General features: G+C 46.0%; 1 protein-coding gene across 1 annotated transcript in view; it reads right to left on the bottom strand.

The window, feature by feature from the left end:
* Positions 1–12,385, bottom strand: part of PARVA (parvin alpha) — a 166,501-nt gene that overhangs the window by 14,590 nt on the left and 139,526 nt on the right. Inside the window, exons 6-10 of the mRNA XM_055317680.1 lie at positions 8,289–8,404; positions 4,778–4,836; positions 2,509–2,528; positions 1,092–1,153; positions 321–389 (exon numbers count right to left, since the gene is read on the bottom strand). Coding sequence (XP_055173655.1) covers positions 321–389; positions 1,092–1,153; positions 2,509–2,528; positions 4,778–4,836; positions 8,289–8,404 — 326 coding nt within the window. The remainder of the gene's footprint in view (positions 1–320; positions 390–1,091; positions 1,154–2,508; positions 2,529–4,777; positions 4,837–8,288; positions 8,405–12,385) is intronic.

Genomic DNA, 12,385 nt, shown 5'->3' on the forward strand with positions numbered 1-12,385 from the left:
TTCTTAGAGATGTATCCTGAAGCATTGGGGGTGGGGTGCGGAGGGAGAGAAACTCTGCTAACTCTGTTAGCATTTAGTTAACAATGCTAACAAATGGTGTATGTAGGTGAAGAGTATATGGATATTCATGAGAATATTCTTGCAACTTTTCAAAATAAAAAATTAGAAAAAAGTCAACATTTCATGCAGTTCACCCCTCTGAGCAGAACAGAAATCCCCGTCCCTCCTGGGAAAGCTTCAGGATCAGTATGGAAAGCCATCTTGGTGGTGCAGGGATGGGGCCCTTAGAACTATGGCTGCACTTAGGGCTTGTTACCCACCTGGGTTTCCAGTTCTGTGACCTCCAGGTTCAGTTTATTCAGATGCTTGTTCACAAAAGTGATGAGTGTCTAAAAGAGAAGCACAAGCCAGGCATGAAGATGGAGACCCTTGCCACTGTCAGACCCTGGAGGCACCTCTGTGACTCCACTGTGAGGACAAGGACCAGTGTGATAACAGTGTGGGTCAAGGCCCAGCTAAGGGTGCCAGCCAGGGATTGCTCCTGAGCAGAGTGAGAATGAGCAGCCTATGAGGCTCTTCTGCAAAGCTCCTTGAGTTCACAGGAGAGGACTGCTCCCGTGTTGGTGGTGCACTGTGTGGTTCAAATAGCCAGTTTCAGGGCTGTGAAAGGGGCAGGAAGTCCCAAGAGGGCAAAATGCTAGGTGAGGTGTCCTATCCCAGGGCAGAGGGGCCAGAGAAGAAATGTCCTCATAGGATCCCTCCTTCTAGACCATCTAGGGCAGGTGCCTGTGTCTGGAGAGGAGGGAGGTCTGAGGGAGGAGGCCTGGTTACCCCATGGTACAGTGTGGGTGGGAAGACAAGGTGCTTACAGCCTCAGAATCCCCAGGAGACCCTGTCATCCTGATGGGAGAAGAAGGGAGGAGATAAGGCATCCAGTAGGAACAAGACTGTAAAGTGTGCATCAGGTGGGAAAGCCCCGAGTGCAGAGAGCCGGTGAGGACACCAGTTTCAGGAAGCTTGCAAGCTACTGGAGTGGGGTCTAATGTTTGGCTGCATCTCCTTCCCCTCCTTCCCAGGCACCTCTTGCTCACCTTTTTCACTACATTGAGTTTGTCTGGTGCATGGTCAAACAAGGTGTCAAAGGCATCACGTTCTGGAAAAACAGAAAAATGTAAAGTGGAGAAAAGACCTGCTTCCTGGTGAGAAAGCCCAGCCAAGGTGGCCACACCGTCAGCTATAGGCAGGAATTCCTCAGTGCATGAAACAATACTGGGAACTCTGGAAGCTGGGTTTGGGGCAGGGGTTCAGGATTGATTCTCAGCTTAGAGGATTTTTGTTTCTCTCTCCCTTACCCCCCCAACTTTCTAGGTCAACCCTCTCTAGGGCTTAGGTTGAGGGGCCCTGGCAGGCAGTCTGACTTGCGAGTGGTCATTTCTCTTCAGTATTTATATCCATTACATCATGATTTAGTCACAGATCTAAAGTGTTTCCGAAGTTTTTTGGAGGCAGAAAGTTATCCAAATACCAAATCACTTCACCCCCTAATTTTCCAAACCAGGACAGCCACATCGAACATCATGGTAGCGTGCACAGCTGATTGGATGGGAAGCCTGGGAGCCCCACGACAGAATGTGTGCTCTTCCTCTTGAGTGACCTAGTCACTTCAACCCTTGTGCCTCAGTTGCTGCTTCTGTAAAATGCCATCTGAAGGTAAACCTCCCCCAGGCGTGTTATGAGGATGAAAGAAAAGAATGTATGTGCCTGTGTGCTGTAAACTTTGAAGTGTCTGCCGATCTGAGTTTATTAGCATTACTGGGGTATCTCACACGTTATCCACAGTAAACACGGGATCATAGAAAGAGGCAAAGCCATGCCCCCTGCTTTCCTTGCTGGAGCCCCCAGGCTCTCTGAAATCAGAGTAAAATAATGCATAGAATTTGGAGGCAGAAAATGAGAAGAATGTCCAGGAGGGGCCTGGGGATGGGAAGTCTGGTGGTCCTAGGGCCTGCCTTTTCCTGCTCTTGCACCGATGAGTAAATCTGGGACTGCCAGAGGGGTGACTGAGGTCTCAAACATTCACAGACTGTATAAACAAACGCAAAGTTCTGGGAAATGGGAGCGGGTATGACGTGTGATAAGGAAAGAGGGACAAGACGGCTTCTAGAAGGCTGGACTGAGGGGGAGAGTGGACTGTCCTGAGTGTGTACGTGCACCTCTCTACTTCCACAGCACGCTTAGAACATGCCTGCCCCGCCGAGGCCCAGGGCCCCTCCGGAGCCTGGCAGGGTCCACGGTCCGGGTGCTTATGAAGAAGACTGTGCCACTGTGGCTGGTTTTCCTCTCCCCCCACCAGTAAGCAGACCCTCCCTCCTAAGTGGCCCCGTCACCAGGCTGGTGCAGACACACACGCAGGAAGCAGGCTGAGTGCCTGTTCTTCCCAGCTGCTGTAGAATTAACTAGACCCCCGTGGCAGCCACCAGCACCAGAGGATAATCTTATGCAACTCACCATGCCTTCCGGAAAGAGCCCTGCAGGAGAAAGAGAAAGAAAACAGTGTGAGTCTTCTCTGTCTGCCCTTCACTGAAGAGCCTGCAAAGTCCCTTCCTTGGCATTTTGTTCTGCACAAGGTCTCCAATTGTCAGTAGCCTTTGCCCCAGTACCACCTGTTTTTTTCCCTCTCTACACAGATATGCTGGTGTTTGCACAAAGCCTCGTATGAGTGATATTTGAAGGACTATTTGTTGCTTCAAGTAAAATCCCACTGTTGCTTATAGTTGGGAAGGAATGTCTGACTCGGGATTTCAACACTTCCACCCATCGCACTGCCCAGGTTGTTGTGGGCACCTGCCTGGGGACATCAACTTCGTCTTTGTCCTGTTCATTCTGTGATTCCCACCAGACTGCACCTGCCATTGACTCCAAATCGGTTTTTCAAAGAGGGCAGGAATTGGAACCATACTCATAGCAGGGAAGCAGCAAACCACTAACAGGATGAGCATTAGAACAGACGACGTAGATTTACATCTCACAGAGCCACTTGCTTGCTGTGTGACCTTGGGCAAGCTATGGAACCTCTCTGGGCCCCAGCTCTCTTATCTCTATAAAACAAGGATGGTAATGGTAAATAGCTCAGTAGATGTTGTATTACATGATTTAATAGGTAGAAAGGTTTTAGCATAATTCCTAGTATATAGTAAGTGCTTGATACGCTTGTTCTCAATGTGTTTTTGGTTCCTATCCTATTGATTTCTTCTAACTGTACATCTATCACCTATTAAATGATGACTTGGGGGTAGTGTAATGGAAAGAACAGTGAACTTGGAGTTAACTGCTGGATAGACCAAGGATAGCTGCTTCTCCATCTTTGGGATGTGGGGTCTTAGGAGGTGTAGGCATTGCTTTGTGTATGTATTGTGAGCGTCAACAAGTGTGAAAGTGCCTCATAAACTGTTGTGTGCTGCCATTGTTGGAGCTCACCTCCACCTTCGTGTCTGTGGGGGAGGGTGGCAGGGGGAAACCACAGGGAGCATGGTAAGCAGCTGAGCATGATTACTCTGTACAACCCAAGTTCATGTTGGGTCAAGGGAGGTCAAGGGAGGGGGGGTCAAGCGGGGGTCAAGGGAGGCTGCTGGGTGGGCCGGGGCCAGGGCAGCTTTCCTCCCACCCCACACAGGACCCAGGCCAGGGATTGGTGTGCCTTGTGTATCAGCTGCCCTCTTGGCTGCCAAGACCGGCTCCCAGAGAGATGTGGGAGCTGCCCAATGGGTTCTTCGCGGGCCAGACACTGGGCCTCTTGGGAAGGGCTCCTGCCCATCTGTGCCCGACCCTGGGCCTAATGAAGACACAAGCATGGTGTGGTCCAGACAGGCAGCACCTGGGACCGCCCTCAGCCACCACTGGGGAAGCAAGGTGCCTAGAGACAGGGCAAGGCTTAGAAGGCATGGGTCGGCTGTAATGGGGGAGACAGCCCTGAAGGCCGAGGAGGGGCCCCGCTGTTACCACAGTGAATCTTCACCACCTCTCTGGTTAGGAAAACACTCCCCAGTTCTGAGATACAGAAACCCAAGGTCTGGGCAAGTGGCACAGCCTGGATTTGGCCTCTGAAGTCAGGCTGGCTGACAGCTCCCTGCTCTTTCCACTTCGCTCTTGTTCAAGGGAACATAGAGGAAAGCTGGGGCAGCAGGGGATGCTGAACACGTACTCTGTGGCTGGGGCTCAGGCCTGCCCCATGATCTCAAGACCCCAGCGACCTGCTTTCTCTACCTAAGAACAAACTTCTGCCCCATGGCAAACTTATTAACATGTTCTGAGATCCCAGTTGCTTCACAGAAATGGAAAAACACAAAACACCAGCCCACCACTCTGAGGCAGGAAAGGGCTTTCTGGGTCATGGCACATGACCAAATAAATCAGATTCAGAAAAAGAAGAAAAACGTCCTTTTGAAGGTTCACACTTTAAATTCAACCCCATGTTTATGGCATGACGATTTCATGCTGGTTGGCTTTTTTGGGCACACTTTTTTCCTGGAGTGCCACAAAATTAGAATTTTTCAATCACTGCTAATTCCCTCTCCCCACTTCCCCACCCAAGTTTGTATCTTAAGCATTGAGAGGCATGTTTTGAATGCATGGAAAAGGCTAAACTATAATCATTGGCTGAAGTCTAATCCCTCTTGCAATCCCAATAAATGAAAACTAAATATCAGCAAATGGATGAATTTCGGAGAAACATCTGTGTTCCATTACAGAATCGCTGGCAACAATGGTGTTGACATACTCTGTGTTACCAGTTATTTCCTCTTGGATTTGCCGAGACTGGAGGATTCCTTCTCGTTTCTGAAACGGGGGTGGGGATGCGGGTGGGGAGGAGGAGAAAAAAAATATGCTTTAGAAAAATACAAAAAAAAAAAACCTGATTAGCATTCCTGCTATTGAGAAAGTTACTGGTGTTTAAGAAACGAAAGCAGAGAGGAGATAGTGCCAGAAGCAAAACGAGGTCCCCGATTTCCTGGGATTGGACCATACCATTCATACTTAAGTGCAATTAGTGTTTATTCCAAACAAGTTGGCTGTTTCTGGGATGGTGAATCTTTTCTTTCTTTATTGGAAGACATTTTGCTGGAAGCAAACTGTTTGCCTCCTGGAGTAATCCACAGTAAACCAAATGGAAATGAAGGCCAGGGTGTGTCTGCCCTCCAGCTGGGGCCACAGAGGACAGCCGAGAAACACTTTTAACAGCGGGGCTGGGGTGGAGGACGAGGCTGATGTGGAGAATTTAAACAGAGGGAGAGTTTTTGTTTTTATTTTTAATGGATAAATGAGGAAGGTTTTCTGTAAGCAGGCAGTCCTCAGGTAACTGGCTTAACTCTCTGAGAAAAGGGTAATGAGTCCTTTGGGAGCCCGCACACCTACCCATCTGCCTACCCACCCACTCATCCATCCATTTGTCTGTCCATCCATCATCTGTCCACCTCCTCCCATCAATTTATTTCATGAATCAGTGTGTTCTCTGTACAAGAACCTATGTTGGACTGAGTGCAAATACTATGCAACATCTGACATGACTTCTGACCTTGAGGAACACAGAGTAAAATGGGGGTAGATGAAACAGGTATGTGAGAAAGATGGCCAAGAGACAGTCTGGGTTTACGCTGGATGGTGCAGCTCAGTATCACAGTAGGATCCCCCTCCACCCTCAAAAGCGTTAAGTGTAATCAATTATGTGGTCATCCCATGCAGACAGGAAGTGCTGAATGCAGGACAGGAGCCAGCACTTTCAGTTAGGATGGTCAGGGAGGAAACTCTTCCAAGGGGAGGGCATCCTTGAGCTGGAACTTAACAAAACACAGAGGAGAGGGCATTCCAGCAGAAGGGATGGCCTGGGTGCAAAGGCAGAGTCAGGAGAGCACAGATGTGTCTGGGAGACTGTGTGGAGGGACAGTGGCTGCCATTAGTCAGGGGAGAGTCAACTGGGTGCCAGTTTGGAGTTTAAACCTCCTTGTGTGGGTAGGGGAGCCAGTGAAGGAATGTTAGGGCTCAGGAAGACCTTCTGAGCCATGTGGGGAGGGAGATTCATTTCATCAGGCTCTAGAGCCAGCTTCCAGACACCTAGAGGACAGTAGTCCAGGGATGGCAAGCAGTAGTCAGGGCAAGTTCATCTTCTACAAAGGTGGAGAAGAATATCAAGAGGGAGCCTCCACGCATGAGTGTTTCAGCTGGAACCTGCCTTCTTGCCCTCCTGCCCAAACTTCCAGAACCTTCTCTTCTATTCCCAATAGCCACAGAAACTAGTGTCCTTGCAAAATACTTTTATGGAAGGAAAGGTGGAGCTGGATAAACGCCAAGAGTACATCTGCACTAGATTACGAAGAGCAGATCATCAAAGCAGAAAAGGAAGTAAAAAAGAAAAATAGAGATATCATTTAAAAGGGATCCAATAAGGATAAATCAAGACTTTTTCCCAATGCAGCTTCAACATATGTATAATTTTCACATGGGGCTAATGGAATTCGTGTCCTTGTCTTGTGAGGCTCTTTATAGACATAAAAACTCATCTTCAACTTCAAGCAGAATTCAATACTTTTGTATAGAATGGAAAGGAAATCTGGGTTAAATAACCCCTCACCTAGCATCTGGATTCACCTCGATCTATTATTTCTTCCCTCAAGAAATCTGTGGTTCAGCCAGTGTCTTTTGGCTAATTCTGAGTACTGCTTCTGCGCCTATTTAAGTTGACAAAGCAAAATACTCCATAAGACCTGACATGCATAGGTGCCATTCTGTGTACTTTGTCTTCTTTTTACCTTAATGCTAATAAAACTATCCACTGATGGCCTGTAACTGAGCTCAAAATAAGGCATGAGACGTGGGCTTACAGCGACCAATGTTTCGAGAAGATTCCACCCCATAATCTTGAATCAGAGTTTTAGAGAATATGAAGAAATGAATGTAAACATTATATACTGGTGAAAATAACACAATAAAGATGGTTTGGATTAACTGGTAAGATGCTTGTACCAGGATGCTCTGGTCTAGTCACATATCCACAGCAGACATAAATGCTTGCCACAGTTGAATGCTCAATACGTGAGGCCAGTTAGTTCCTTGTATCTGCACTTAGCATCTGAACCACACACGTTCGCACCTACCCTGGCCCTCTGGTCACCCTCTGTCTCTCTGCTCCTTAGGTGTGGTCTTGCCTCCTGGCAGGCAGGGCCAAGGTGACAATTCCTATTATATCTCCTTGATGTTTAGCAAGTTAGGTATTCACCCAGAAGGTGTGGAAGAAATACTTTATCACCAGGGCATGGCCAAGCAGCTGACTGAGGAGCACCTCACATCCTCTTTCCCTCCACTAACATCTGGTCCCCGAAAGCTTTGCTTTTGTCCTGGAGACTTGGCCTGGTGGGGTCAGGCAAAGCCTACCAGCCCTCAAGACTCATCCTCACCAAGGGATGGCAGGGCCGCCATACTGTTTTCTCGTCCAGAGCCCTGGCTAACCAGAGAGCTGCTCATTAGGGCGTTCTCCCTTGCAGCATGTTTACTTGAAAAGAACAGAAACAAGTAAACAGAATGCTGACCTTTCCTAAATGGGCATAAAGTTGGAAAATGAAATTGAATTTGAGTATGTAATGGGGTTAGGAGCAGAGTGAGAGAGTCACAGGGAGAGAGCACACCCTCATTGTGGAAATTACACAGCCATATGTGAATGGAAATTCCATCCAACAATCTGGAAAAGATGACCTGAGATCCCAGCCTTGCTTCTCTGGGCAGGTGAAAAGCAGCAGTGCCCTGAATACAGGCACAGCCAGTCAGGGGCTCTCTCAAACACATATGCACACATGCACAGGTATCTGCCTCTCCCCAATATCTGTGCTTCATTTGTTTATGAACAAAAAATGATTTTCCATGGCTTGCAGGATATACACCCAGGGATATGCCTTTCTAGTGATTCTATTGCACACACTTCACAAACATATACACCCCACACCCTCAAATATACAGTACACAGACAACTCCTGATAAAAATACATAAAGCCCAGATGCATGCCCCCCCCAAGGCTAGCCCATATTCAAGTATTCGCTCTTCCAACCTTTGCACATGTAACTGCTTGCTGCCCACATGTATCAGATAGTGCACTAACATGCTTTCCAACATAGAGCACATCAAGAACACTCAGCATTGATTCCACTCTGCTTGTAATAAGCTACCCAGGCTGCCTTAGTTCCCATATGAACTCGGCCTCCATACCTCTTTAAGGGCACAGATGTTTGTAGTGCCATCTTACCTGGACCACAACCACTTGGATGGAGACATGATCTGGGAGTCGGATTGGTGCCCGGAAATACTGGGACAGAGCAACCAGCAGATGCAAGATGGCTACCAGACTCTTGGCATGAACAGCTGAAATAAAAGATGATTTAAAAATTAGAGAATCTTCTTCCAAGCAAATATAAGCAGATATTAAAAATGTAGCAGTACCATACCCAATGTACCTTTTATCACCCACCCCCCCTTTCCACGAAGGGTCTCACAGGCCTCCCCCTTAGGCTGCCTCATTCTTGGCTAAGTCCCGTGGAGCTGCTTCTTGGAACATGTTATTGTTGGATTTCCAATATAGTGCCTCTCCACTCTAATTCAAGTTTCCAGTTGGGACCCGGATAACTGCTGAATTTTAAGATCAGATCAGCCCTCTGCCACCCCCATGTTTTTGTTCATTCTATTCTAACAACCATGAGTATGTCTGCTCTGCATCCTCTTTCCCTTCCCACTTGACTGAGAATTCTCTGGGTTATCACTGCTACCCATGTCCCAAGGCTCTATGCAAACATGTCTTCCATAAATGCACACTGAGTCAGGAACACTGGATTTTTTCCTTTGTTCAGGGCTTACAGTCCCTTGAGGAAGGCATGACGCATCTGAAGGGTTTTGTTGCTCTTTTGAGTACTGTATATGGTCAGTGTAGGCAGTGCCCCTTGGGGAATAGCTGGGAGAGGATGTTTATGACCCAACTAGCTTCTACAGCTATTGAGCAGCATGCTAGATGTTAAACCACTTGTATTAGGGAAGGGTGGGCAACCAATGAGTCGTCGTTTCGCAGTAGAGAGGAGAGAGAGTAGAAAAACACTGTGATGTAATGGGTCTCACTTGACAAGCTCTGTATTTGTTTCCTGCTGCATGACCTTGGGTAGGCAATTCAAGGACTTTGAGCCTCAATCTGCTCATCCTCACAAATGGGGATAATAGTACTTATGCAGAAATATGAGTTGTACGAATGTTCAGAGATAATATAGGCAAAGCTTCTAGTACATAGCAGATGCTTAGGAACAGTTGATATTTTTTGTTATGATTTATAAGAAAATACAATACCTGGCACCTAGGTGATTAAATCATGCCAACCTTCTCTTCTTTCTCACAAAAGGAAAGATTCACCAGATACTTTACCTGCCTTCACAGCTCTACCAGCCTCATGGGCTCCTTTTACAGGGAGGCATTTAAGGAAAGAACAAAAAAATGCTCATTTTGTGTACTTAGTACAAACTGGGCCCATTATTAGGGTGTCCTTTGGTCTGCCCTGGGATAGATGAATCTGTTTCAACAGAAGCTTTAAGAAATCACCAAGAAAAGGAAATGACTCAGACATTCCTTGGGAATCCATTAGAGTTACTTGTTATCACTGCTTTTTCAAAGAAGGTTTTCCACTGACTATGAGCAGCAGCTCCCCATACCAACAAACAGCAGATGATCTGCTCCTAACTCAGCCTTCCAGAAGACAGTTTCAGTTCTGGGCTTTTGGGCCTCATCCAAAGTTTTACCCCACAGTTACAATCTCTGAAAAGGAGGCTGACAGGGTGTGCTCGCTGCCAGGCAGATGCATAATTGGGTTTGCTCTTCTGATCCCAATGGCCATACCATGGATCCAGTCACTGCAGATTGTAAGGACATTTGCTAACTCTCTCCCTTTTAATTACAAAACATGATGCTAGAGCAGGTGTGGCTGAAAAGGTTGTTCTTAAGTCCTGGTGACATTGTACTTCACGGTCTCACTAAGCAACACAGAGCTATTTTATAAGCACCATTCAGATGCCAGTCTCTTTTGATGAGTGCTCTGTCCTCCTGGGAATTTTTTTCAGAAGAAGTAATTACAGTTTCCCTCACCCTCTCTCTTCCTCTCACACACATGCTACATGTGCAAAGATGTTAATTATCATGTAATATATTATCATTTAAAAAATCTGGAAAACACTGTCTAATAACCAGAGGGTAGTTTAGACCAGTGGTTTTCAAAAAAAAAATTTTTTTTTATTAAGCAGAGAAACTTTAAGAGCCATTAGGCGAAACAGATGAAAAAAGTACAAGTGCTCTGGTCTCCAAGTCCTAACTGCAGCCCACCCACAGCTGCTTCTCTCCTCAGTGATGCCTGAGTTCCTCTTGGCAAATCATTAGGTTGGGTCAAGCATGGTTTAATAATCGCTGCTTTAATAAATCATGGTATGTCCACATAATGGAATAGTTTCCATGCACTGAAAATCGCTGTTGAAACAATGTAGCTATAAATATTAATAACATAATGTTAAACAGAAACAATAGAAATAATGTGAACATGTACATTTATGGATATACATATAGAAATACATATGTACATATGTAAGTGTATATGCACACACATACAAACATGTGCTTGTGGCCGGGACTCGGAAAGGAATGTTAAAAAAAATGAAAATATGATTGTTTCCTATTTCAAAGTTTTCTGTAGGATAAAGATATGTCGTCTTTCTCCATTAAGATAAATCCTAACAACCTTTGGATATTTGGGTACCTTCCTCACTGCCACATCTGAGTGTCTCCAGGACTCTCTAGCATTTTGCCTGATGCTAGACAAAATCTAGAGCCACTGTGCTTTCGCGTTCAAGTCAGGACAGCAATGTGCAGATTTAGAGCAAGGCCAAGGCTCTACTGTATAAACTGGGCATTTAGTCACTGTACCAAGAGTGGAAAAACAGTGTCGAAGGAGCTGCCGAGTTAGAAATAGTCCTCCAAATAGGAGTTGTGATGGAAATAGAAATTGTGTGATTTTTTTTTTGTGTGTGTGTGTGATTTTTTTGGAGGCGATTTGACAATATGCATTATGACCTTAGAAATGTACATATACTTTGGCCCTAAAATACTACTCCTAGGTATTTATCCTAAAGTAATGGGGCTACAAGCAGAGAGAACTCATCGGGCTATACTGATGATGGCGGCGGGGGGGGGGGAACAGTCTCAAAATCCATCATTAATTAAATAGCTTATGATACATTCATACATGGTCCTGTTACATAATGTTAAAAGTGACAGACTAATGATCTGTAAAGATATACAACTTCTAAATATATACAGACTGATCTCATCTTTGTAAAAATAAAATACATTTTCATAAGTACATATACACACAATTATTTATCTATTTCTTACACACAAACACAAGCATGACTTGATGGAGCACACCACCGGTTGGTAGGTCCCTGTCACTGGGTGGGCAGCTTAGTGCACAGGCTCCATGGCCAGACTCTCTGGCTCTCATTCCCAGCTCTACCACTCACACCTGTGTGACCTTGGACAATGATACTCCTTTAGCAAATATTACTGTGCTTAGTAAGTGCCAGTCACTCTTCTAGATCCTGGGGATTCAATAGTGAAGAGACAACAATATTCAGCCTCATGAAGCCTACGTAGATTAGTTTCTTTTTTTTTATTTTTTTTTATTTATGATAGTCGCACAGAGAGAGAGAGAGAGAGAGAGAGAGAGAGAGAGAGGCAGAGACACAGGCAGAGGGAGAAGCAGGCTTCATGCACCGGGAGCCCGACGTGGGATTCGATCCCGGGTCTCCAGGACTGCGCCCTGGGCCAAAGGCAGGCACTAAACCACTGCACCACCCAGGGATCCCCCGTAGATTAGTTTCTTAACCTCCCTCTGCCTCTCTTTTCCCATCTGCAAAATGGGAATTCTTACCTCAGATGGTTGAGTGAGGATTACGAGGATCAAAATATGTAAACTGCTTAGAATAGTACAAAGCATACAGCATAACCATAAATATGTTAGAGGCTAATATTTAAATTTCTTTTATCTTTGTAAATTCTTAATAACGAAAATTGTTATTAAGGAAGAACCCTCTAGAGCCCTACATGAAGAGCCTTCGTAACTCAGGGCTGTCGCTGCCACCTTAATCCTGACTGGAAAGACGATACAATGTCAAACAGGCAGAGGAGAACAGGAGGGATTGAACTCCCCCCCTCAAGAGCTGGGCCCACCATATTCATTATGGAAGAAACCACTGCTGGTTGCAAACAGGCATCGCAGGGAGCTAGCCACGGAGATAATTATCCCTCTGACCCAGTAATTCA

Source organism: Nyctereutes procyonoides, unplaced genomic scaffold (genome assembly GCF_905146905.1).
Source record: "Nyctereutes procyonoides isolate TBG_1078 unplaced genomic scaffold, NYPRO_anot_genome, whole genome shotgun sequence".
Lineage (NCBI taxonomy): Eukaryota > Metazoa > Chordata > Mammalia > Carnivora > Canidae > Nyctereutes > Nyctereutes procyonoides.